Genomic DNA, 21,261 nt, shown 5'->3' with positions numbered 1-21,261 from the left:
ATGCAGAAATACTCTGTTACAAGCAAAAGTCCTGTAATCAAAATTGACTTAAAAGTTCAAAAGTAGTGGCATCTAAATGTACTTAAAGTACCAAAAGTAAAAGTACAAGTTATGCAGAATGTCCCGTCTAAAATGTGTAAAAGTCTTTTGAAAATAGCAGATCTACAAGCTCACAACGCGTCACATCGTAACGCGTTGTGAACTTGTAGATCGGCTATTTTCAAATAGCCAAAGTTTAAATAGGGCTGAAGTGGTAAATGTATCTTTTGTAATAATAATCAAAATCTTCAAAGTAACTAAAGTTTTCAAATAATTGTAGTGGAGTAAAAGTACAATATTTGCCTCTGAGATGTAGTGGAGTAGAAGTAAAAGTATAGAAATGTTTTAATATTCCCATAAAGCAAAAGTTAGTTACTTTACACCACTGCTTTTAGCTATTTAGATCTCTCTTCCGCTCTTCAAAGTAGGCCGGGTAGCCTAGAGGTTTGGATGAGCTGGATTTAATTAAATGTGACCCTTTCTCTCTCCATTTCTCTCTCTCTCTCTCTTCAGCATCTACATTCCTGAAGCAGGCGGTGGAAGGGGAGTATCCCAAACTGCTGCGTCTATACAATGACCTCTGGCGCCGGCTGCAGCAGTACAGCGCCAGCATACAGGGCACGCTAATGGGCAGCGGAGGGACAGATGCGCCTCTGGACATGTCGGCCACGGAGATGGACAGCCAGGACCTCTTCACGCACGCCAAACAGGACTACAAGTGAGTACGGTAGATAGTAAACTGGTGTGCAGCTTTTGTGGGGCAGCGAGCTAACTTCTGTTTCCACGCAACAACAGAGTGTCACCACCCTGTGTATCACTCTGAGAATTCTAAAGAGCCACTCACAGGATGAGATGAGAACACACACAGAAGGACCATTTGGTCCTCACAAGTATAGTAACACAGCACACACACCATCAGTTAGTGCCTTACAATAAAAACACCTAAGAACTCACAAGGCACTCCACGCTTTGCAATGCGTGTAACACACATACTGGCTAATGGTGATGAATAATAATAATGAAATGATGATGATGGCAACACACACACACACACACACACACACACACACACACACACACACACACCTCTCGCCTTGAGGCAAGAATTGCCTCAAAGCTTGTTAGAAAATGGGGCCATGCATCATTTATTTCTGTCAACACGTACGTATTATGCGGTCATTAGATTATCTTATGTGCTCCATTAGGACGTAAGGGTCCATTTGTACGCAGACCATGGTACAGTTAGTTTCTGTTGCTTATGTTTATACTGACTGCAGAAACTGTCGGGCAGAAACCAGCTAACTCCATTTTTACGCTTTTGCATTTTTTTCCATAAATCAGTGCTATTGAACACCCTTTACGTCTGTGTGTTGGTAAAAAAAACATTGAACCTATGAAAAGTATTGAAAAGCGCTTCTGACAAAACCAGCTAACTCCATTGGATCCTCAAACTTTCTGCTAAACCAGCTAACTCCACCAAAGGGGGGTGGAGTTGGCTGGTTTTGCTGACTCCAGGCTCCACCCCCTTTTGACCTCCAACCTCATTGTGAGCTTGGAGGTCCATTCAGCTGTTCTTATCAATGATGAACAAAACCTCCTAACTCCACTTTTTGTTTAGTTTTTTTAATTTCCTGAAACATGAACATTTTGGAGTTGGTTTCTGCCGGACAGCAGAGATATTGATATTGTATCGAGCAAAACTAACATACTATCTACAAGCTCACAATGCGTCACATCACGCTGTAATTTCTGATCAGACCACACCATGATGCGTTGTTGTGAGCTTATAGATTATCAATTTTCTCTATTTTATATTCTTAAAAAAAAAAAAAAAAAAAAACGTTTTGGACATACAAGTTTTCCTCCCGACTGTGATTATTTCTCCGCGCACTTCTTATCATGTACTGTGTGTGTGTGTGTGTGTGTGTGTGTGTGTGTGTGTGTGTGTGTGTGTGTGTGTGTGTGTGTGTGTGTGTGTGTGTGTGTGTGTGTGTGTGTGTGTGTGTGTGTGTGTGTGTGTGTGTGTGTGTAGTCCAGAGAAGGCTTTGAAAGACTCTCTCCAGCCGTACGAGGCAGCTTACCTCTCCAAGTCCTTGTCCCGCCTGTTTGATCCCATCAACCTGGTGTTCCCCATGGGAGGCCGCAACCCCCCCTCCAACGACGAACTGGACAGCATTATCAAGACCATCAGCAGGTATGTAGCCCACACACATCCTTCTCACTCTGACATCACACCTTTATTGTCACATCACAGGTCACTCTGACATCTCAGGTTTACAGGTGTAAAGAAGTGGCTGAAATTCATTTTAGCTCCATCGTTTTTGGGGGGATAATATTATATTATAGTGTATATATATATGTATATGTATATATGTATATGTATGTATATATGTATATATGTATATATGTATATATGTATGTATGTATGTATGTATGTATGTATGTATGTATGTATGTATGTATGTATGTATGTATAATATTATATTATGATATTTGGAGAGCAAGGAAAAAGCTAATCTATAAAGACAAACATCACATGGATGCAACTGGGACGTATCATCATCATCGGTGACCCAGCCGGGGTTGATCAATCCCCCGACTTACGTCCCAGTAGCTACCCACGGTCAGTCCTCTTAGGGAAAGACAGGGCCACTCAGTCCGCTTCTGCGGAACTACTCTGCCGGGGCTGGGGAGAGGAGAGGCTCTTGCACGTGGAGGGACTAGGCTCTGTGGATGGCCTCCTGGCCGGGCTCCTCCTTCGTCTCACCAGGTCCAGGACCTGAGCGTTGCACCAGACTCCCCCCGTTCCAAACATTTCATTCTGCATGATGGTTTCCTTGGCCGTGGTGGTACTGCAGGCTCCATGTGCGGCTTGCTTGAATGGCCCTCCTTAAAGGCCTCACCGTGGATTTGTTGGGCTTCAAACAGTAAATACATACACATAGCATATTAGCCTAATCCAGCTGAACGGTATGTAGACGAGGTTAGACATAAGGTGCATACGGTTAGACACAAAGGTGGCAGCACTTCAAAAGGTCCACAAAGCAGCAACGTATTGTCAGGTTCAAAATCATGACTTTGTCAGATCTGACCCTGTTTACAAGTTTAATGTCTGACAATTTTAGTCAGGCAGTTTAGTCTCATTCTAATGAAACTCCATGACTTTGTTCAGACAGGGCAGATAACACAGATGTTCATAACTCAGTTCCAGATACTGTATAGAGTACTAGCACCTTTCAGATTCCATACAAAGCACTGTGCATGAAATATTTGTCACAGTAATTCCTGTCGTTCATGGTTTCTGAGCAATTGGTTTTAGTCAGCGATGATCACTGTAATTCTTAATCTTGATTATTAAGGCTTAGCAAATGCCTCTTTGTATCCCGCTCACGCTAGTTATTTGGGGCGGATGAATTACAAATATTTCGGAATAGAGAATGTCCAACATTGAGTGTAAATAGGCTTGGATTTATTAGTTCATACATAAATTTATTTCTTTATTGTGAGAAAAAAAATTGAAGTCACAATGCTATCTCCATGTTTCACAGGCCCACGCAGGCAAAAGTTTTGTGAATAAATATACTATTTATATAAGGTTCACAAAATCAAACTAGTATGTACAGTAAGTATAAAATTCACATGCCAAATAGAGAAATGTCAACACCTCTCTCTGGCGTGCATGTCCAGCAAAAACAGACTCGACGAGTAAATATAGTGGAGCAGCAACACAAGGAAAACTGAGGGTTTTGTAGTACTGTTCATGTGTGTGTGGATTACAGATAGAAACAAGTTGTTCAAGTAGACAGGGTGTATCATTTATGTTATTGTATATTAAACGGTACTGTTTCCCTTCCAGTGAGCTGAATGTGGCATCAATAGATCCCAACCTCACTCTGGCTGTCGCCAAGAACGCTGCTAAGACCGTCCAACTCTTCTGTGTCAAGTCTGAACAGCTGGTGTGTATATTGTGTGTGTGTGTGTGTGTGTGTGTGTGTGTGTATGTGTGTGTGCGTGTGCGTGTGCGCATGCGTGCGCAAGCACAGGCGTGCACGCTCATGTGATGCGGTTTCAAGTTTGACTTCAGTATAAAGAACAGGTGTCACAGTTTCAGTATTAAAAGAAAGACTGCCAGGGGCGCTCGGGTGGCGCAGGGGTGGTAAAGTAGCTGCCCACCACCGTGGAGTCTGGTGGTTGGAATCCATCGCGGCGCACTCGGCTTTGTCGAGCGTCTATACGAATTGGCCCATGTTCGGGGGAAGGGAAGCCGGGCGAGGAGGGTGATATTTGGCACTACACATACTCTTACGGGTACTCCTTCTAATGGGGAGTGTGGAAGAGAGGTGAAGAAGAGAGTGTAGGCAGGGTGGAACGGATGGAGCAAAGTGTCAGGAGTGATTTGTGACAGAAGGGTACCAGCAAGAGTGAGGGGGAAGATGTATAAGACGGTAGTGACACCAGCCATGCTCTACGGCTCGGAAACGGTGGCACTGACGAAAAGACAGGAGGCGGAGTTGGAGGTGGCAGAATTGAGGATGCTACGATTCTCTTCAGGAGTGACAAGGATTGACAGGATCAGAAATGACTACATTAGAAGGTTGGGGGATAAAACAAGAGAGGCGAGGTTGAGATGGTTTGGGCATGTGCAGAGGAGAGATGACGAGCGGTACATTGGGAGAAGGATGCTGAAGATGGAGCTGCCAGGCAACTTAGAAGAGGAAGGCCAAAGAGGAGGTTTATGGATTCAGTGAGAGAGGACATGCAGGTGGCTGGAGTGACTGAAGAAGATGCAGAGAACAGAAGCAGGTGGAAACAGATGATCCGCCGTGGCGACCCCGGATGGGAAGTAGCTGAAAGAAGAAGACACATGCTCCTATGAGCTGGGGCGGCACCTGTCAGCGGGGAGTGTTGGGCGGGAGGGGTAGGACAAAGGCTCTATGTCCTCTCGTGGGGGCTCCTCACGGTGGGGGCTCCTAGCCTTCTACTTAGGCCTTTAAATTCCCTGAAGAACATAGGCCATTGGTGAAACTCCTCCATCCTCTCCGGTCCTGTGTCCTCCGATCCAGTTGTTGCCATGACAACATCTCCTGTTCTGTGGTCCTTCTCCAGGTGGCTCTAACCCTTCCTCTCTTCCTCCTGCCTTGCGGGTTCCATGTTAGAGCCTGTTTGGTTATTGAACTATTTTGTCTTCAGGAATCAATTGGCATAATGACTAAATTGGTGAGAAAAGGGGGTAAAAAGACAAAGAAAAAACTGGCTATTTTCTAGAGCCCTATGGATTCTTCAGTCTGTCATTGCCACTGTTGCAAAACATTTTTTATTGAATTGTGTAAGGACAACAGTGACGGTCTATGACAAGCTATATAAACTGTCTATAACATCAACTAATGAAGAACAGTCCCAAAACTACTCCCCCTGTATTCTTATGTATCTGTGAATATGTGATAATGTTTGTCTATGTATCTGTGTCCCCCTCTCTCTCTCCCTGTGTGTGTGTGTGTGTGTGTGTGTGTGTGTGTGTGTGTGTGTGTGTGTGTGTGTGTGTGTGTGTGTGTGTGTGTAGTTGAGTACCCAGGGTGATGCCAGTCAGGTCATTGGTCCACTAACTGATGGCCAGAGGAGAAACGTCGCAGTGGTCAACTCTCTGTACCGTCTGCAGCAGGCCGTCTCCAAGGTAAGCTGCTGTTAGGAAAGTCCTTGTCAAAGTTTAGAATTTCAAGGACCCCCATAACTCTGAGAACGTACAAGTTTCCACCTCTAAGGGTCCCTCAAGGCTGTAGTTCTTTGGGATGCTAATTTAGCTTTTATTTTATGACCGATAACCAACCATCGTCAACGTTTAATTGCTTAGTTTACAACTAAGAATAAAATGTGCTATTTAGAACGGACGAATATCAGTGACTCACTCAGGGTGCCCAATTAACACCTCACCAGGACTGCATTTTCGGAGCATGTTATGATAAGCAACAGATATTGTGTTCTGGCTTGGCTCAATGGAACTAACGTACTAGTATACTTTAAGTTCCTATTTAGCTGTATTTTCTAGTTTTTAACGAAACAAATACCATGCCCCCCCAACCCCCCCTCCTCAACTCTAACCCTAACATGTTTTATTATCATTAAAATCGTCAGTGTTTTGCCAATTATTTGGGGACCGCCTTATATATCCTCACGTCCCACTGTTTTAGCCAGAGTGACCGTATGTTCTGTAACTGTTCATGCTTCTGTTTCATAACATGTTGCTGATCAGAGCTGCATCTGTGTGTGGAATGAGACTTCTGAATTATTCACGTACAGCGGTCACATGATCTCACACACACACACGCGCACACACACACACACACACGCACGCACGTGCACACGCACACGCACACGCACACACACTCATGTGCGCATACGCTGGTTCCATCTGTCTTTTTGACACACCCACACACACTTCATTCATTCCACAATTAACACGGCGTCAATCAATGCCAATACTCTGCAGGGTTCTGATAGCAGGAAGGTATGTGTGTTGTGGGGAGGGGGGCTGCTGGAAGTCGAAATGAGGGAGTGAGAATGATCGACTTTCAACCTGTTTTTGGGTTGTCATTAATAGCTGAAATGGCTTCATAACTCTTGTTGTAAATGTTTATAATTATGCAGAACAACTTGTAACAAGGTTTACGAAGTATTATAACTATAAGTGCTGGTCACAATGCATTACAGCACATTACAACTACTACAACTTAGTCAGTTATAAAATGTCTTGACACTTTATCGTCAGTTACAAAGTGTCTTTCTTGACACTTTATAACTAACTAAGTTATGTTAGTTAATTATAATGTGCTGTTCCGCATATCTTATGGTGCATTATGACCAGCACTTATATTACTTCATAAACCTTGTTCTAAGTTGTTATGCATAATTATAAACATTTATAACGAGTGTTATGAAGCCTTATAAGTGCATTATAAATGTGATTATAATGCATTATAGACCTGACCTTTAAGTAAAGTGTTACCGTAAATTGTTAACGTGTCCCATCTTGATGTGTTATGAGCTTGTAGATCGGTTATTTTAAGGCTGTATGAAATAGTGGTTAAAGGAGAGATGAAGAAAGAGCTCTAGCGTTAAACAGTGGAGTACAAATGTGTTCCCTCAACCTTCCCCCATTAAAGATGCATGGTGTGTCCCAGCCCAGTGGCCTGGGTGATTAACGGTGTCATAAAAAACGTTAAATATTTAAGCACAAGGTAACCAAATTTGTACTGTTTGAAAACGAAGCAAGAATGAATTTCCAGGAGCTCCGTTAGAAGGTCGGTAGCCTGAGGCTACGAGCTCAATCCATGGTCTTGAAGGGCGGACCCAAACACAGCCGCCCGGATTTGTGCGTGGCTTCCTATTGCTTCACCAATCTATGTCCCCGCCTCCCCTCCCCTCCCCCCCTCGGCCTGTGCACGGAGCACGCTGACGTCACCAAATTTAGAGCGACGCCCCTCTGCACTCTGATTGGTTAGGAGATAACAAGGTCCAAGACCATCGTTCCTGCATGGCTCCCCCAGGCTTTTTTTCTTTTGTAACAAAAAAAAAAGCCTGGGTTTCCGAGGCTAGAAGGTCGGAGCTCGGAGGCATAGATGAAAACGGTAAATTAACCACTTTAACCGTCCATTATTCTGGGGGGAACATTAGCCCAAAAATAGCAGATCTACAAGCTGACAACGCATCACGTTCTGACGCGATGTGAGCTTGTAGATCGGCTATATCGGGAATTTGGCGCACAGGGAAAACAGCCGTCCAAGTGCAGTTGCAACTCGGGGCCGTTTTACTAAGAATAGAGGGTTTAAAGTGGTTAAACAAACAAGAGTCAAGTGTGAGTCTCGTTTTGCCCCCTCCCGTTAACCTTTTGACCTGTGTTTTTCGACTCCTAGGTCATCTCGGGGCTGGGGTCGTGTCCGCCGGCTGCTGAACAGGCCCTCTCTGGCTCTCTGGAGGTAAAATGAACACCCTACATATACTGTACACGTTACACGACTACGCATACATGCTTTTTACATGACAGCCAAGGACAACAGGCAGCGCTTTCTTCTTTATGTGTCCATTTACACTTAATGCTTAACCCATTACGACCGGGAACGCATCTCTGTCATTTTAGATTTCTTTGGCTATATATAAAAATAGCAGATATACTAGCTCAAGTGCCGCGGTATTAGCTTGTAGATCTGCTATTTTTGAAAAATCATGACAATGTGTGCAAATCTTTGAATATATATATTTTTAAAGCGAACATTTGTAACTGGAACAAAATATTTTCAGATGGGGGTCCGCGGCCAACATATAATTTTGGGGGTCCTTGACATGAAAAAGTTTGAGCACCACTGATATTTAGCAAGTGTTTCAGAAAACGTATTTAGGAACTTATTTAGGATTTAGAAGACCTTTGTAGAATCGTATCTCAGGTCTTAATGGCTTAATGGCCTCGCACTGTGTAGTGAGTTGTGAATGTGCTCTGGAGCCTTTTGTCACCTCCTCAAGGTCAAGTCGGAAGCTCTCACTTCAACATGCCATTGTAAGTTCACGAGCGTGCGTGAACGAACACACACACACACACACACACACACACACACACACACACACCCCGCACAAACACACATGCCTGTTTGTAGGACATAAAGACCAGTCCACCTAGGTTCTTCTTTTTTTAGTTTTTTACTTTGCAGTCAAAGAGCTTGCAGAGGAGATTGTACCAAAGATCAGGTTATCTGCTTCTGGCAGGGGCTTAATTGATGCATCCCACGCACGCACGGACGCACACACACACACACACACACACACACACACACACACACACACACACACACACACACACACACACACACACACACACACACACACACACAGACATACAGAAAGAGGAAATATAAATAGCACAGTTAGACTATTCCCCTACAACCCAAGCCACACACACACACACACAGACTTGTCGGCAGGCATATTGAGTTTGCATTGATTGTCCCGGATAGAACAGCCGATAAGAGGATCAGAATGTCGGGGGCTGTGCTTATCCAACGTACGTACTAATGTGCCCGTCACATGCACGCACACATGCACACACACACACACACACACACGCACACACACACACAGACACACACACACACACACACACACACACACACACACACACACACACACACACACACACACACATACACAAACCTGGAGACTTGAGTTCATGGATATTTTTTAGTTTTTGTCTCATTCCTAAGACAATAATTTGATGACCAGCGGACCGGTAGGCAGCGGTTCCGGTAGGAGACACAACGAGTCGTTGTGTCGCCTACCGGAACCGCTGCCGGTCATCAAATTATTGTCTTAGGAATGAGACAAAAAGCTAAAAAAATATCTATGAATTCAAGTCTCCATGGGGTGACTAATCCATTGAAACAAAGGTTTTTTTGGGTGAAGTGTCCCTTTAAGTTGTGCCAGAGTCAGACGAGCATGTTACGTAAGTTCATACGTAATACAATACCCAGTCTCCTCCTTTCACAGCTCATATGCACCTGTAACACAGTCAACGGTGGACAAAGCACTCAACTGCAGTACTTGAGTCAATGTATAGATACTCCTGGTGAAATATTACTCATCTACAAGGGAAAGTTGCTCACTCAAATACGTACTTGAGTTAAAGTACTGGAGTACTTGCTTTTTCAAAATATTTAACCACTTGTTAACCCCGGAATCCGTATTGTGAGAAAATAGCAGATCTACAGTAGATTGGCTATTTTCAGAGAAGATAGATATCACTATTATAGAGCCCTGAGGGACTCCGGTCAACAGAGTATAGGGTTTAAGTGGTTACTGTAAGTATTCTAAAGTACATGCTTTTAAAAATACTTGAAGGACCACTTCGCCCATGACCTATCTTCATATAATTGGTCCTCACTAATGCTCATTAATGCAATGAGAGCACCAACATGTTGGAATGCCCTGCCCGAGGAGATAAGGACTGTGCCCTGTTTGAAAACTCACCTTTATAAAGCTGCTGTTAACCCCCAGCCCTCTTAGTTTGAATGTATATCTTGTTTTCTGTAATTGTTGGTTTAAGTTGTGGATTCTTCTGTCAAGCACTTTTTGACATTGTTCTTGTGAGGTGCTATGAAAATAAAAAATATTATTATTATTATTATAAAATGGCACCGGGGCTATGGACAGTTCAGAAGCCTGCCTACCTTCAGAAACCTGCCGTGCCTACCTTCAAACAATATTTCTTACTAATGTTTTTTTTATTGATGACAATGTGTTCTACTGTATTTGAGCATGTTAACTTTCCAGTAAGAGAAAGGCTATAGTTTCTATTAGCTTAGAATCCCCATCGATGATGTCATTGGTGGTAGGCAGGTGTCTGAACTGTCCACAGCCCACCAATGACACACAGAATGAGTAGATGGGAATTGTGCATAATTATCTTTATATAACTGGTCCTCATTCATGCTCTTATAATGAGCATGAATGAAGACCAGTTATATAAAGATACGGTTGAACATTGGCGTGATGCTCCTTTATGTATCCAAAAGTACAAATTACAAAGTACATGTTCTTGTTAATATCAATGCATGGCTGTAAGATTTTCCAGGAATGTTCAGTAACAATAACACTAATAGTGAAAACAGCAGCTCTACAAGCTCACAATGTGTCACATCGCAACACACAAGCTTATATTATATCTGCTATTTTCACTATATTTTAATTGGCATAAGTGGTTAATTCATAATGTACTTTTTTCCCTTCCTAGAAATGTATTGGAGTCAAAAGTACAATACAATATATTTTAGTGGGGTGAATGTCATAAGTATCCAAAAAATACAAATGCTCAAGTTACTCACACAAGAAATGTACTTAGCCACTTAAATCCCAGCATCAGTATTGTGGGGGAAATAGCAGATCTACAAGCTCACAATGCGTCGCAGCGCGACGCATTGTGAGCTTGTAGATCGGCTATGTTCAGCGACGATATTTAATGTAGAGCGAAAACAGACAAGCCACTAGTATAGAGCCCTGTGGGATTCCACACAACCATATAGGGTCTATGTGCAGAACTCAAGGCAATGTTACTGTCCACCACGTAACGCAGTGCTCGTCAAATGTCATTCCGTCGGCCAATCACGCACCAGCCGTTCCCTGAAATAGCCACCCGTTGAGTTGCTGTGGCAACCGCGATGACCTGAAGACATAGTTGTTGGGGAGAGAAAAAAAAGGACCACTTCGCCCATTTTCAACCTACAGTATGTACAGTATAATTGGTCCTCACTAATGCTCATTATAAAATGGCTCAATTTCTGTCTATGCAAACTCTGTCTCAGGGGAGGGCTGTGGACAGTTCAGAATTGTTATTAATGCAACATGGCAACGACAATGGCTTCTATTTCAGCATGGTAACTTTCCAGGAAGATAAAGGCTGTAGTTTCTGTTAGCTTGGAATCCGCATGTCCATATCCCATCAATACCTACCAGAGTGAGTTGACAGAAATGATGCCATCTTATAATGAACATCAGTGAGGACCAATTATATGAAGATAAGGTTGAAAATGGGTCAAGTGCTCTTTTAATTTGGTTGTGTGGCTCTGCTGTGGCTGTCTGGGAGCTGGGATCTGGGGTTGGGCTTCAGAAGACTTGCCCTGTTCTGGGTGTAAGTATTGGCAGTGGTGGAAGAAGTACTCATATTATTATTTTTGTATTTACTGTAAGTAAAAGTAGCAATACCACAATATAGACATTTTTAGTAAAAGTACAAAAGTGTTGGCATCAAAATACCTAAAGTACCAAAAGTAAGTCCTCATGCATCAAAATATTTCAAAATGTGTACAAGATATTTCGACAATAGGAGATCTAATAACTTGATAGCTTTAGTTGCAAGTTACTTTGTAGATTTATTTTATTCTTTGATATCCAATGTACAAAACAGTCAATCATTTGAAGCTACAAGCTAAAAGAAATTGTCACAATTTTTCGAAAATAGCAGATCTACAAGTTTACAACAATTCGCTTCGCGACGGCATTGTAGGGCTTAACTTAAAGGGGTGGCTGTGGCTCAGGGGTAGAGTGGCCGGTAGAGCGGCCGGATGGGAATCGCAAGGTTCCCAGTTCAATCCCGGGCAGGTTGGTGCCTTGCATGGTTTCCTCCACCATCGATGTATGAATGTGTGTGTGAATGGGTGAATGTAATGCACAATCTATGTAAAGCGCTTTTGATAAAAGCGCTATATAAATGCACCATTTACCATTTACCGTTAACTGGTTAATGTATGTTTTGCAATAATAATCTAAATCTATAAGGTAACTTGTAACTAAAGCTATCACACATTTGCTCTGAGATGTAGTGGAGCAGAAGTATAAAGCATTGAAAAATGTACATACTCAAGTAAGTAAAAGCACCTCAAAACTGTACTTAATACAGTACTTGAGTAAATGTACTTAGTTACCTTCCACCACTGGGTATTGGCCTGATTCTGCTCTGCGGTATCTGTGCCGCAGAGCTTGCTGTGATGCGATTTTTCAACGTCTGTATTTTTATTTATTTTTTATGTCCTTCCCTCTAGGACACTGGTTCCCCTGGGTCCCCAAATGATTTTGGGGGGTCCCCAGATGATCATTGTTTTCTCACTCAACAGTAAACAAACCAACATACAGTATAAGTGTATAAAGGGTATCTGCACATTTCTTAAGTGACAATGTAAGGACTTTTAAGGCCTTTTTAATACCTCTAAAATAAAAATATTACCATGACTATGTCAAAAGTAATCAACAAACTATACTATACTATAACAATTGTCAATTATTACCTACAGTACGAAAGCGGCAACAATTTTGAGAATAGCCGATCTACAAGCTATTTTCACAATATTTATCTGTGGAACCAAGTCAAACTAAAGTTAATGCCTCAACTGATATATGTATGTATGTATGTATTCATCAGGGAGTGCAGGCCCTGATGAGCAGTGCGGTGCAGCCTCTACTGCAGTCCGTCAGTGACTCCATAGAAGCCATCATCATCACTTTGCACCAGGAGGACTTCTCTGGGTCAGGACACACAGCCTCATGCACACACACACACACACACACACACACACACACACACACACACACACACACACACACACACGTACATATTAATACACTTACTTACTATACTTGTAAGGACATCATTTTATAACATTTTTAGCCCTAAGGCCATAAATAACCGATCTAGCTCACAATTCATTGCGCTGCAACGCACTGAGCTTGTGGATCAGCTAATTTCAGTGTGCGACACCGGTGCGCAACTAAGTATGAATCAGGCATAACTCCAACCCTAACCCCTAAAGCTAACCCGTAAATGTCTAACCCTAACCCCAATCTAAATATTTTCCTAATTGTAAGCCTACTCCAATCTTTTTAAAACCTTAAAACCTTTATTTTTCTTGTGAGGACCAGGAAAAAGGTCCTCACAATGTCTATTTCTGAAATTCTACTATATTTGTGGGACATTTGGCCCTCACAAGTATAGTAATACAAGTACACACACGCAGTTCCATCCATTCTCAACATAATTTCGTACCCACTAACAACGGGAGCCATAACTTTATTATTATTAAATTGTATTTTAAAATTTTCCATTTGCTGTACATGTACAGGTAGTTGATAAAGGCTCTTGTGTATCTTAGCTGGACATGCAAATACGATATACAGTATAATTTACAGCATATTATCAAATCAAATCAAGCTTTATTTATATAGCACGTTTACAAACAGGCAAGCTGAACCAAAGGGCTGTACAGGCAATTCAAAAACATCTACTACTTATACGCCTTTGAGATACATCCGATGAACGTGATCATCTCATTTACTCGTCATAATTATGACATGCAGTCAAAACGGAACACTGACAAAGTCGTATTGACGTGGCAATCCTCCCGATAGCAGCTTGTAATCTGTATCGACACAGTCTAAGCCTCCATGTGATCGGATATTGAGCGTCTGTGTGTGTGTGTGCGTGTGTGTGTGTGTGTGCGTGTGTGTGTGTGCGTGTGCGTGTCTCCTGCAGGTCCCTGAACAGCCCCGATAAGCCTGACGTCCCCTGCTCCCTGTACATGAAGGAGCTTCAGGGGTTCATCTCCAGGGTGATGGCCGACTACTTCTGTCACTTCCAGTGCGTGGACTTCATCTATGACAACACGGAGGCCATCGCCCAGCGCGCCATCCTGCTGTTCCTGCGCCACGCCAGCCTGCTGCGCCCGCTCGGCGAGGGAGGCAAGATGAGACTGGCCGCCGACTTTGCACAGGTGAGGGACGGGTTCCTCTTCCGGGGTCGGTGCGCACATGTGGAAGTACATTTACTCAAGTACTGTACTTAAGCGTGATTTTGTCTTACTTTTACTTTACTTGAGTGTGTCCGTTTTTTCTATCTCATTGCCTCAGTCAAATGCCCAGGGGTTAGTGGTTTCAAACGTGTGCTGGTGATGTATAAAATAGGTTTAAAGTGGTTACACTGATTTTGATGCTATTAAGCAGTTTTGCTGGGGAGCCCCTGGAACCCACTCAAGGACCCCACTTTGAGAACCAAGCAAAATCTTCCATGCCAATGAATGACCTGATTTTAACTTAGTTAATAGGATAAGAGCTGCGTTTCCGAAATGTCCTTAGACATTAACACTCTAATAAAGACACTGCCAGACAGGTATTCAAACCTTATTAAACCAGGTACCAAACAGTGGCGGATGTGCCTGCCTAATGACTGGGCCTGGAAAAATCTGTCTGAATGACTCATGTCCATATGACAATTCTTCTCTTCTCTGATTGTCTTTAATGCTTTGAAAGGTTCAAAGCCATTAGTTCAATTTAGAAAGAAGAAGAAAGTGAAGCAGAAATTGGACATAAGTACAGAGATGGCCATGGAAATAATGATAATAAACTTGACTTTTAAAGCAATTTTTTAAACTGGGCTGGGTTACATATTGTTCCATCTACGCCTTCCTTCTCAGCTTTCCTTCTTAATATCTTAATAAAATAAAATAAACTACTAGGAATGAGGACTAACCACTCTCCCTCTTTAAAAACACAGCATGTGTTCTCCATCGTGTCTATTGGACTAGTATAATGTCCATTTAGGGCTGTGTTTCTGGTAATATTATTGACCACTCATTTTGTATGTCCGTGGCAAACATTTTGTTTGTTGAAAATGTCCATCACAAGCTGGCATGGGCAAGGACCCCATAGCCATAGCCTGTAGCTGAGGCCAGTAGCTATTTTTTTTTTTTACAATAATGCCATGCCACAATAATGCCATGCCCAAAATAGTGCCGCAGAGTTAAGTGGTTAAACTAAATAAAACTTTTTTTTTAAATTATTATTATTTTGTTTTTGTTGTCATTATCATGATTAATATTATAATAATCATAATAATAATATAATTATTGTCATTATTAGTAGTAGCAGTATTTATTTATTTGTGTGTGTGTGTGCGTGTGCGTGCATCCTTCAGATGGAGCTGGCAGTGGCTCCAATGTGCAGGCGAGTGTCTGAGTTGGGGAAACCTTACCGTATGTTACGCTCCTTCAGGTGTGTATTTTATGTAGTGAGATGTGTGAAAAATAAATATTCATATAGTGCTATACATAGTATGTACATGATAATAATAATAATAGCAGCACTATGTCATATAGAGGCGTTGTCATTTGCCTTTACGTACTTGCGTGGAGTATGTTCCAAGCTTTAGGCTTTTCAGTAGTCTGTAGCCTAACACAAAAAATGTGTGTGTGTGTGTGTGTGTGCGGCAGGCCCTTGCTGTTTCAGACCAGTGAGTTGATAGCCAGCAGTCCGGTCGTTGGAGACCTGATCCCCTACAGCACTCTGCTGCACTTCTTCTTCACAAGAGCCCCTCCTGAGCTGAAGTCCCCTCACCAGGTACTCTACTCTACTACTCAGCCAGTACTCATCTTCTCAGCACTTCTTCTTCCTCTTCAAAAAAATCTCATCCTTGCACAGACTCTGTGGCCCTTGGTCCATGTTGAGTGAGCACCTGCTCCCCTCTGTCTCCAACACTGTGTTGCTTAGAGCTTTCTCGTCAGCTGAATAAAGGTTGATGTTCCAAAAGTATGTGTGTATATTCACCTACGCACAACAGTATGCTTAATGATGCAACCCATTACCCACACGATTCAGCTTAAATTCTGACTCGGTCCATCAGAGAGAAACGACGGAATGATACCATAGCTGATTAGTGTCTAAATACAGCACCAGCTCTCACAGTAACTCCTGACAACCCCAAAGTTACAAAATGCTGTGTATTTGACAATTTAGCCAATGTTTGACCGGTTTTATAGTATAGTTTGTTGATTACTTTTGATGCAGTAATGTTGTCTTTTTTAGGTATTACAAAGGTCTTAAGACAATAATAACTTATAGCCTTAGCTCTTCAGGCAGGGCGTTCCACAGCCTAGGTGCGCAGACAGCAAAAGCCTGATCTCCCCGATAATGAGAGTTTTAGTATTAGTTTTAGGGACGACCAGAGAGGGCCCTATCTGAGGATCTAAGGCTGCGCACAGGCTTATAAGGCCCCAGCAATGCATGACCTCTTCCAAAGGTGTACCAACACCGTCCGACTCAGGCATAAATCTCTATCCAAAGATTTGGGGATTTGTTCCCTCCTAAATCTCTATCTTATCTTGACATACAGTATACAGTACTTGCCAGTGGTGTAAAGTAACTAAGTGCATTTACTCAAGTACTGTACTTAAGTAATTTTTTTATGTATTTTTACTTTACTGGAATATTTCCAATTTTCTGTACTTTTACTTCATCTCAGGCAAATATTGTACTTTTTGTGTTTTTACTCCATTATTTGAAAACTTTAGTTACTAGTTAAGCTCCTTACACACCGGGGGCGAATTTTTCATGCGAATAATCATGCGTTTTTTTTTAAACCTTATAAAGTCAATGCAAGCTTCCACGGAGCGAAAAAGCGAAGAAGTGTTTTTACTTCTTCGCTTGTTTTACTCACAATGCGGCGCATTGTGAGCTTGTAGATCTGCTATTTTCAAAAGATTTGTATACATTTTATACATTTGAAAACTTGTGGAATGGAACATTCTGCATAATGAGTACTTTCTACTTTTGGTGCTTTTAAGTACATTTTGATACCAATACTTTTGTACTTTTACTCAAGTATATTTTAAATTCTGGACTTTTACTTGTAACAGAGTGTTTTCTACATTGCAGTATTGATACTTTTACTCAAGTAAAAAAAAATGTACTTTTTCCACCACTGGTACTACTTGCCCAACTCTAACAGATACCACTGTTAGTCCTCGTCTGTTTTCATCACGGCACAGTGCTGCTTGGTAGAGTTTGTTTATTGTGAGAATGCCCTTAGCTCCATAATGCAAATGAGATTTCCTTTGTGGAGCGTGAGAGTGTGGATTTGAACTTGAGGCCTGTCTCTACACAGAGGGCAGAGTGGTCTATTGCCCGCTACTCCCAGTGGATGGATGACCATCCTTCAGAGAAGGACAGGCTGACCCTCATCAGGTAAGCTACCCTACCCTTCACCTGACTCTTACAATCATGAACATGTAATAAAGTAACTGTTCCCAACCTGTGGGCTGTGGGGGATATTGCAAGTGGGGCCCCAAATAAATGACAAAACAATCAGATTTTATTGATGATATAACATTCATATAAAAATGTAAAAGAAATGTCATGGTATTTTTGTTTTCTTTAAATCCTTCAAAAATGTGTTTTCACATTGATACCGATAAACTGGAACTTACACTATGTTAGTTCCATTGATCCAAGCCGGGAACACAATCGATTGATTGAGCATTAAAAGAGACATGCTCTGAAAATGCACGCGGCCCACCCATCTGACCACTTCACGCGGCAGCCGTGTTAAGTGGTCAGATGGCTGGGCCGCAAAACACTTTCGAGATTTTGAAGTGGGCCCTTATCTAGAAAAGGTTGAGAACCGCTGAGCAAAAGCATGTTGAGGAACTCTGGAATTGTGGAGCATGTTGTCATCCTGCTAAGTCGAGTTAAGTGTGGCGAAGGAGCGGCCCCTGGTGGTTAAAATATAGCAATGCGGATTATATTTTTCTCTCTCTCGTGGGTTTTATTTATTTATTTTATTACTATTACTGTTGTTGTTATTGTTGTTTTCTTTGAACATGAAGCAGAAATGTTCGGGTTGCGTATACAATTGTTTTTTTATTTTTATTCTATTACTATTACTGTTGTTATTGTTGTTTTATTTGAACATCGAGTGGAAATGTTCGGGTTGCGTATGCAATTGTAATAGTTAAGAGTTGATAGAGTTTGCATTGGTGAGAGGGGGGTAGAAGTTTACATGTACATCCTACTTTTCAAAACATTGTTGTTTTGTCACACGTGTTTTTTGTTTGTTTTGTATTTTATCTGTTTAACTCTCTCAGTGCCAATGAAATAAAAAAATATGTTCATACTGTGCCAGCAATTATTTTTCAAAGTAAAAAAAAAGTGCTTAGGAAGCGAGATACAGCCTTTTTCAGTTATAAGTTAAACAAGGAGTGGATGGAGCTGCAAATCTTCAGATAATGATATCTTGGGTTCTGAACATTAAAAAAAAAGGGCATCCAGAAAAAACTCGGGATATCTCGTTGTGTGGCACTGAGAGAGTTAATTTATGTTAGAAATAAACTCATTCATTCTCTCTCTCTCTCTCTCTCTCTCTCTCTCTCTCTCAGGGGAGCGCTGGAGGCCTACGTCCAGTGCGTGAGAGCTCGCCAGGGGAAAGAGTTTGCGCCCATCTATCCCATCATGCTCCAACTGTTACAGAGAGCCACCAGTGGTCCCCAGGAGGCCAGAGCATGAACGCACTAGAGCTGCTGGGCCGTTCACACCCAGCACTATAACTATATCGTTCACCGTTGTCTGTTTATTTCATACAGTAGTTGTGGTGTGGACTCTTGCCATTGTCTTGAGTTATAACAGATACTCAATACCCGGACAAGAGCTGCTGGAAGCAGGGGTGGGACTGTCTGATACTGGGCCAGTATATATCGTCTCTGTCAGATGGAAACCTATGCCCAAAACCGCTACTTTTCAGGAGAATGAAACGAAAATGTTCAGAAATAGTGACGCATTGTGAGCTTGTTTTCACTATTTTTGCTTGAAACTCTTATATGACAAAGTAGGGCATTAACCCATTTAGACCTGAGGCCGATTCTAAAAACGCCTTCTAAATCCTGACCTAAGGTTTCTGAAAAACTTCAAATATTTATTCAAAGATTCAGAAAAAAATATGTTGCTATATACTGTACATAGCAACAACTACCCCAAAAGGGGTTCCCGGATTGAAAGGTATAGTTACGTAAAGGGGTTTCCGGTCTAAATCGGTTAAATGACGGAGAAAAAAAGAATATGTTTCTGCCCGACAGCGACGATATGCAGCCCACCAAACGCAACCCTCAAGGTGGAGGAATATGCGACCCCTGAGAGGTTTGCCCACTGGGAGAAGGTTGGAAACGATTATGGGCTTTGTCTACACGTCCAGCGGGTCCCTGGCGCGACCGTCTTACAAAGCCGGAGAGTTCTTCCTGAAGAACTTTCTGGAGAGGAGAAAATCGAAAGTCACTCATGCATGCAGAGTGAAAACATGAAGCGTGCCTGTTTTGGTTGTCCTCTACCTTAGTTTGACCTCCTCAATGCCAACAGCAAAGTTAACAGTAAACTGCACCACTGCATAATCATGTACCATTGTATTCCCATAGGAAGAAGATTTATCAGGACAGTGAAATGCGGTATTTAAAAACTGTATTTATAGTTATAGTGCTTGATGTGAATTTCCCTTTACACTGCAAATAACATGATTTCTGGGAGACTTCTGGTGATTGTAATTAGTATTGTACTTTATTATTGTTATTATTATTAATGATGTTATGGGATATTATAGGCGGTAAGGGTTGAGTTTTCCAGATGCACAAAAGGATGGAAACATACTGTAGATCTTTATTCTAATGATGCATTTGTGTTTTAATGTCCTTGTATATGCACATTCGCTAACAAAATTAAAATGCAATTGCCATTTCTCTTACAAGTCTTGCCTCACTTTATGATTAACTAGAAATCTCCATCCAGGATTCACGCTCCAATAATAATACACTGTCTGACGCAGTAGCGTCAAACTGCATCGCTCTAGCTCCATCCTTCTGTCTCTATCGCTCAATATCCGTGTCTGGTGTGTTGATTAACATCAACATACTAAACTTTAGTATGTTGATGTGAGCTTTAACTGAAGGGCATCTCTCTTCTGTACGTCATACGTACAGGTAGGTGCATGGTGTCTCTGTGTCTATTCCTCTCTCGCTCTGTCTATGTCCTCTGTGCTTGCAGGTAGGCACGTCACGTTTGGTTTGTTTTGTTAATCAGATGTGGACTTAAACCGAACGGCGTCTTTCCCGTGCGCATGCACATGCGTGCGCGTCATAGATGTGTGCTCAGGGGCGCACTGTCAGGAGAGGCAAACATGGCAAATGTTTGGGCCCCCCCCCAAAAAAAGAATTTGGCTAAAAGACCCCGAATGGACTCTCATATTGGCATGTGCCAATATGAGTGGCCATCAAGTCATTATAGAATGTAATTATACAGTGTTATAACCAGATTATAATACATTATAAGTATGTTTATAACGCATTATAGGCATGGCTTGCATAGCAAGTGTTATCGGAATTGTCAACACATATATCCCAATGAGGCCCAGATATAACATCATTTATAATAATGCATTCTAAGAAAAATGTACAAAAACAAACAAAGCATTCTTGAAAGTTTATTTTTTGCACTGCAAAGTAACATGGACATTGTTTACAATAGCTGATTTCTTTTCAAGAATCACATTTTCAATCATCTGTAATTGTTAAAGCTGCACTATGTAACTTTCCTCTACCCCGGATTTGAACCTGGGTCTCCTGTGCAGTGCTGAAATGTTTACCAATGAGCTAATAGAGGCTGCCTGCTTGCTCAGGGGATAAATTGAATCTTGACCTTCAGGTCAGAATTCGTGTCAAACCAGAAACAGGATTGTGACAATTAACATCAGAATCAGGCATTTATATATTTCAATTAACTGTTCAATAGTATTTGCATTGAGGTACAAGACTGACAATAAATTGTTGTTATTCCTGTTGGACATTATTCCTGCAGAATAATAAATGCCATAAAATATACAATCACATC

At 41.8% G+C, this 21,261-nt stretch overlaps 1 protein-coding gene across 1 annotated transcript in view; it reads left to right on the top strand.

Annotated features, from left to right (window-relative positions):
• The window catches only part of cog5 (component of oligomeric golgi complex 5), an 85,660-nt gene extending 65,546 nt beyond the window's left edge, over positions 1-20,114 (top strand). Inside the window, exons 12-22 of the mRNA XM_080420665.1 lie at positions 553-757; positions 2,072-2,233; positions 3,896-3,995; positions 5,600-5,710; positions 7,947-8,009; positions 12,992-13,095; positions 14,099-14,336; positions 15,536-15,612; positions 15,831-15,957; positions 17,501-17,580; positions 18,771-20,114. Of these exons, the coding sequence (XP_080276791.1) occupies positions 553-757; positions 2,072-2,233; positions 3,896-3,995; positions 5,600-5,710; positions 7,947-8,009; positions 12,992-13,095; positions 14,099-14,336; positions 15,536-15,612; positions 15,831-15,957; positions 17,501-17,580; positions 18,771-18,897 (1,394 nt within the window). The 3' untranslated portion in view covers positions 18,898-20,114. The remainder of the gene's footprint in view (positions 1-552; positions 758-2,071; positions 2,234-3,895; positions 3,996-5,599; positions 5,711-7,946; positions 8,010-12,991; positions 13,096-14,098; positions 14,337-15,535; positions 15,613-15,830; positions 15,958-17,500; positions 17,581-18,770) is intronic.
• The last annotated feature ends 1,147 nt before the right edge of the window (positions 20,115-21,261 follow it).

Source organism: Gymnoscopelus braueri, assembly GCF_963280865.1.
Source record: "Gymnoscopelus braueri genome assembly, chromosome: 23".
NCBI lineage: Eukaryota > Metazoa > Chordata > Actinopteri > Myctophiformes > Myctophidae > Gymnoscopelus > Gymnoscopelus braueri.
The sequence above is the reverse complement of the archived record's forward strand: the minus strand, read 5'-3'. Positions and strand labels throughout refer to the sequence as shown.